The sequence below is a fragment of the Esox lucius genome, chromosome 25, assembly GCF_011004845.1.
Source record: "Esox lucius isolate fEsoLuc1 chromosome 25, fEsoLuc1.pri, whole genome shotgun sequence".
NCBI lineage: Eukaryota > Metazoa > Chordata > Actinopteri > Esociformes > Esocidae > Esox > Esox lucius.
Window position 1 is genome coordinate 22,227,289 of NC_047593.1, and position 5,000 is coordinate 22,232,288.

The 5,000-nt window shown below is 42.3% G+C and overlaps 1 protein-coding gene across 7 annotated transcripts in view; it reads left to right on the plus strand.

The window, feature by feature from the left end:
- Positions 1–5,000, plus strand: part of prom1b (prominin 1 b) — a 35,804-nt gene that overhangs the window by 10,929 nt on the left and 19,875 nt on the right. For 2 of the 7 annotated variants that reach the window (XM_029118211.2, XM_029118213.2), the window contains exons 7-13: positions 1–9; positions 567–590; positions 1,514–1,731; positions 2,094–2,168; positions 2,834–2,897; positions 3,030–3,038; positions 4,275–4,434. The exon at positions 1–9 is cut by the window's left edge and continues 81 nt beyond it. In XM_029118211.2, coding sequence (XP_028974044.2) covers positions 1–9; positions 567–590; positions 1,514–1,731; positions 2,094–2,168; positions 2,834–2,897; positions 3,030–3,038; positions 4,275–4,434 — 559 coding nt within the window. The remainder of the gene's footprint in view (positions 10–566; positions 591–1,513; positions 1,732–2,093; positions 2,169–2,833; positions 2,898–3,029; positions 3,039–4,274; positions 4,435–5,000) is intronic. The other 5 variants (XM_029118212.2, XM_029118215.2, XM_029118214.2 and 2 more) reach the window with 3 other exon arrangements.

The following is a 5,000-nucleotide window of genomic DNA, read 5'->3' on the forward strand; positions in this document are numbered from 1 at the left end:
CTGTTGGAGGTAACAATGCTTCGTAACACTGTTATGAGACATTTGTAATCATTACAGTTACGTAGTTTAACATATGCTGTCCATGTCCAAAGTAACTTTCAGGTAACTTTCTGTACTTCTTTCTCCCATAAAGTAGCTATTAATGAAGTCAGTACTAGTTAAAAAAAACAATGGTCTCCTCCAGATAGGCAAGGGTGCTAGTTATTTAATGTAAGTTGTTAGTTATATTATATAATATAACTAACTGACAGCTCAGTACACCAAGAACATTCTTGTCAGACCTGGACAGTAAGTAGCAGATACAAGAAACAAGATGACAAATGTTATCTTGTTGTAATATGTATGTAAGGTTGTTGCCAGATATTGGGCCTCTGTTGGGTCGGAGGTTTCAGACTATTGTTGTCATGTTCTGGTTATGTTATAACATAATTACATACTATTACACCTCTAACAGATTATAACACCCATGTTCAACCATAACAGTATTATATGGTCAGAGATGGCACTATAAAGCTTTGTTACCATTACTAACGGTTATAGCATGTCTGTCTGTATGTTTTCTTCAGTCAAGGTGGAGAACGCCATCAAAGGTAACTATCTAGTCAGTGGTGTTTCAGTAAGGTGTCGCTGTGGGATGAGTGATGTTAATGAACAGGGCTGTGTTCAGTTTGGTGCAACGTTTGTATTGCATCAGTTCATCAAACTTGGCCTTCAGTAGCCAATAAGAAACTTCTGAACACAAGCCCTGATGTCCATTGAGTGTTGTCACTGGTGGGTATGGGAACAGTGGTGTGTCTGCTGTGTTGGTATGGTAACAGTGCATCTGTGGTGTTGGTATGGTAACTGTGTGTCTGTGTTGTTTATGTGGTAACAGTGTATCTGTAACCACACCATATCTTTAACAGTGTATCTGTGATGTTGGTATGGTAACTGTGTGTCTGTGTTGTTGATATGGTAACAGTGTATCTGTGGTGTTGGTATGGTAACAGTGTATCTGTGGTGTTGATGTGGAAACAGTGTATCTGTGGTGTTGATGTGGTAACAGTGTATCTGTGGAGTTGGTGTGGTAACTGTCTGTCTGTGTTGTTGATGTGGTAACAGTGTATCTGTGTTGTTGATGTGGTAACAGTGTATCTGTGGAGTTGGTGTGGTAACTGTCTGTTTGTGTTGTTGATGTGGTAACAGTGTATCTGTGTTGTTGATGTGGTAACAGTGTATATGTGGTGTTGGTATGGTAACAGTGTATATGTGGTGTTGGTGTGGTAACAGTGTGTCTGTGTTGTTGATGTGGTAACAGTGTATATGTGGTGTTGGTATGGTAACAGTGTATCTGTGGTATTGGTGGGGTAACTGTGTTGTTGATGTGGTAACAGTGTTACTCAGGTAACTATAGTGTACAACTGTCCTCTCTCTCCCTCCTCTCCCTCCACTCTCTCTTTCTCCTTTCTCTTATCTCTGCTCCCTCTTCCTTTCTCTTCTCTCTCTCTCTTTCATGTCTCTCTCCTCTCCATAGCAATGCGTGAGACTAAGGAGGCTTTGGAGAGTGTGAGTTCTTCGTTGGAGGTTCTTCAGGAAGGGACATCTCGCCTGGCTTTTCGTCTAGCGTTGGAGCGGACCTCGCTCTCCAATACATTGTCCGACCCAGCATGTTCTAATGGAGCTGTCTCACGCACCTGTAACAACATCCGGTCCACCCTTAAACAGCTGGAAACAAATGGCAACTTCTCTGGGGTACAGACGAATGCAGACTCCATCCAGACCACACACACGAAACATGATGAATACTAAAGACAATCAGACAACACACGAAACATGATGAATACTAAAGACAATCAGACAATACTAAACATGATGAATACTAAAGACAATCAGACAATACTAAACATGATGAATACTAAAGACAATCAGACAATACTAAACATGATGAATACTAAAGACAATCAGACAACACACAAAACATGATGAATACTAAAGACAATCAGACCACTAAAGATCTGCTTAACACTTTCTCACTCTTCATTGCACCTCTTCTCCATTTATCCCTTTCTCTCCTCTCTCCATCTCTCTCCATCTCTCTCCATCTCTCTCTCTAGCTACCAGATGTCAGTCCCCAATTGGCCAGTTTGGATATTGTTATGAAGGCTGACCTCAGTGACATTATACAGAAGGTACTATTCTACTCTTTATCAATAAAGTTCTGGTATATTATACTGTCCTGTTCTACAGGTTTATTCTGGCCCATTATATTATACTGTTCTTTTCTACAGGTTTATTCTGGCCCATTATATTATACGGTTCTGTTTTACAGGTTTATTCTGGCCCATTATATTATACTGTTCTGTTCTACAGGTTTATTCTGGCCCATTATATTATTCTGTACTGTTTTGTTCTATTCTACAGTGATAGAAATCAGCTGTTTCGTATAGTGGTTGAAATAATGATTGCGTACCCGGTCATCAAGGGGAGAGTAATTCAATTATTTATTGCAGCATTTGATAGTCTATTGTTCATGATGGTACAGACTGGAAACTCGGTCTTACAAACTCAAGTTCATCTTACTCAATCTCAAAGACCTTCCGGTAGTACCTAAGCTTCACAGACATCCCAACCTGCAATACACATTCCAGTACTGTAAGCCCATTGGCTAATTACGTCCGTGCTTTGAATGAACGTGACTTCCTGTGTACAGATGAAGAGATGTTCTTTTCTTATCTAAACATAACAAGCGTACCCTTCAACAACAAACTTCTGGTCCATTATACTGTACTGTCATGTTCTGTACTACAGGTTGATTCTGGCCCATTATTTTATACTGTTACCTTCTGTTATTCAGGGATATTCGTCCTTTAATGACACCCCCAGAATGGTACAAGATCAGACCAAGAATGTTGTGTCAGGTATGCTTTGTGTATATGTGTTTGTGGTGGTGTGTTTGTGTGTCTGGGGGTGGGGGTGGGGGGGTGTTTGACCATGATCATGATCGCGAGTTTCTCTCTGTCCTGGTCACTCTGGATGTCTGGACACTACAGCTCTGCCTAGTAAGTCTGTCTGTTAGCCTGTCTGTTGGTCTGTCTGTTAGCCTGTTTGACTGTCTGTCTGTCTGCATGTCAGCCTGTCATTCTGTTTGTCCATCTGTCTTTCTGATTTATTTGACTTTCTATGTCAGTTGTCTGTCTTTCTGTCTGATGCATGTCTGTTTTCTGTCTGTTGTCATTATTAATGTGTCTGTTTGATTTATTCTGTCTGTTGTCAGTCTGTTTCTGTCTTTTGTTTATCCGTTTTATTGTCTGATGTTCAGACTGGTGACAAATTTAAAGGAAAAACCTGAATAAGTGGAGGAATTTTACAGCTAACATCCCATCATGCTCTCTGGCATGTACCCAATGCTGACTAGGCCCAGTTAACCTTGATTTTGGATGAAAGGAAGAGGAAAGGATCTTGGCGACTTCATTATTGGGTCTCTCAAGGGGTCACTGAATGGTTTGTTGAGTGTGAAAATGATCATATGCTGTGGCCTTCACAGTCAACAGATCCCAACCAGATATAACACTTATGGGAGATTATGGACATATCAGACAGCACTCTCTACCACCATCATCAAAATACCAAAATGGAATATCTAATGGACAAATGGTGTTCCATCCCTCCAGTAGTACACTGTTCCCTCCATCCCTGCAGTGGATCCAGTGGCACATCGTTCCCTCCATCCCTCCAATGATTCCAGTGGAGTACCGTTCTTTCCATCTCTCCACTGGAACACCGTTCCCCCCATCCCTCCAGTGGAACATTGTTCCCTCCATCCCTCCACTGGAACACTGTTCCCTCTATCCCTCCAGTGGAACACTGTTCCCTCCAGCCCTCCACTGGAACATTGTTCCCCCCATCCCTCCAGTGGAACATTGTTCCCTCCATCCCTCCACTGGAACACTGTTCCCTCCAGTGGATCCAGTGGAGTACCGTTCCTTCCATCCCTCCACTGGAACACTGTTCCTTCCATCCCTCCACTGGAACACTGTTCCCTCCATCCTTCCAGTGGATCCAGTGGAGTACCGTTACCTCCATCCCTCCAGTTCCAGAGACTACTGGTTTTGGTGGCCCAACACCTCACTGAAACTGAGGTTTTGCATTTAATTTGTTTGTATTTCTGTTGCCTGTCTGTTTTTCTTGTCTGTTTTGTCTGCCTGCATCTCTGTCTGATTTGTGTGACCTTCTCTGTCTGTTGTCTATCTGTCAGTCAGTCATCCTGGCTGTTTAACATCTCTCCCATCCTCCAGGAGTGAAGGCTATGCTGGATAAGATTGGAGGGGAGATAGTTGGATTCTCTAAGATGTTTCCAGTAGAACCGTCTCTAGTCAACTTCACCATCTTTCTGAACCTGGAGCAGAAGAAAATGGAGGCAAACTACCCGAAGATTGACGAAATGGACTTCAACAGGTGTGTGTGTGAGAGGTGGACTTCAACAGGTGTGTGTGTGAGAGGTGGACTTCAGGTGTGTGTGTGAGAGGTGGACTTCAGGTGTGTGTGTGAGAGGTGGACTTCAACAGGTGTGTGTGTGAGAGGTGAACTTCAACAGGTGTGTGTGTGAGAGGTGGACTTCAACAGGTGTGTGTGTGAGAGGTGAACTTCAACAGGTGTGTGTGTGAGAGGTGGACTTCAACAGGTGTGTGTGTGTGTGTGTGTGTGAGAGAGATGAACTTCAAGAGGTGTCTGTCAGGCCCCCCTTATTTACTTTGGACCTTCCATCATAAAATCCCAGAAGCCTTGGATGTGTTTCAACTGAAGAACATACATTCTGGTTGATTCAGATTATTGCATTATGTGTTAAAAACCTTCACTTATTCCATTACATGGTATGGAATAAATACCTTCTATAATTATTCCATACAATCACACGCCATGGTTTGTGATATTGAAAAAAATATCAGCTACCGTAATATTAACATACCTCACAGCTGACTGCTAGCTAACTTTTATATCTTCAAAGCTACAAGGTATTCTAA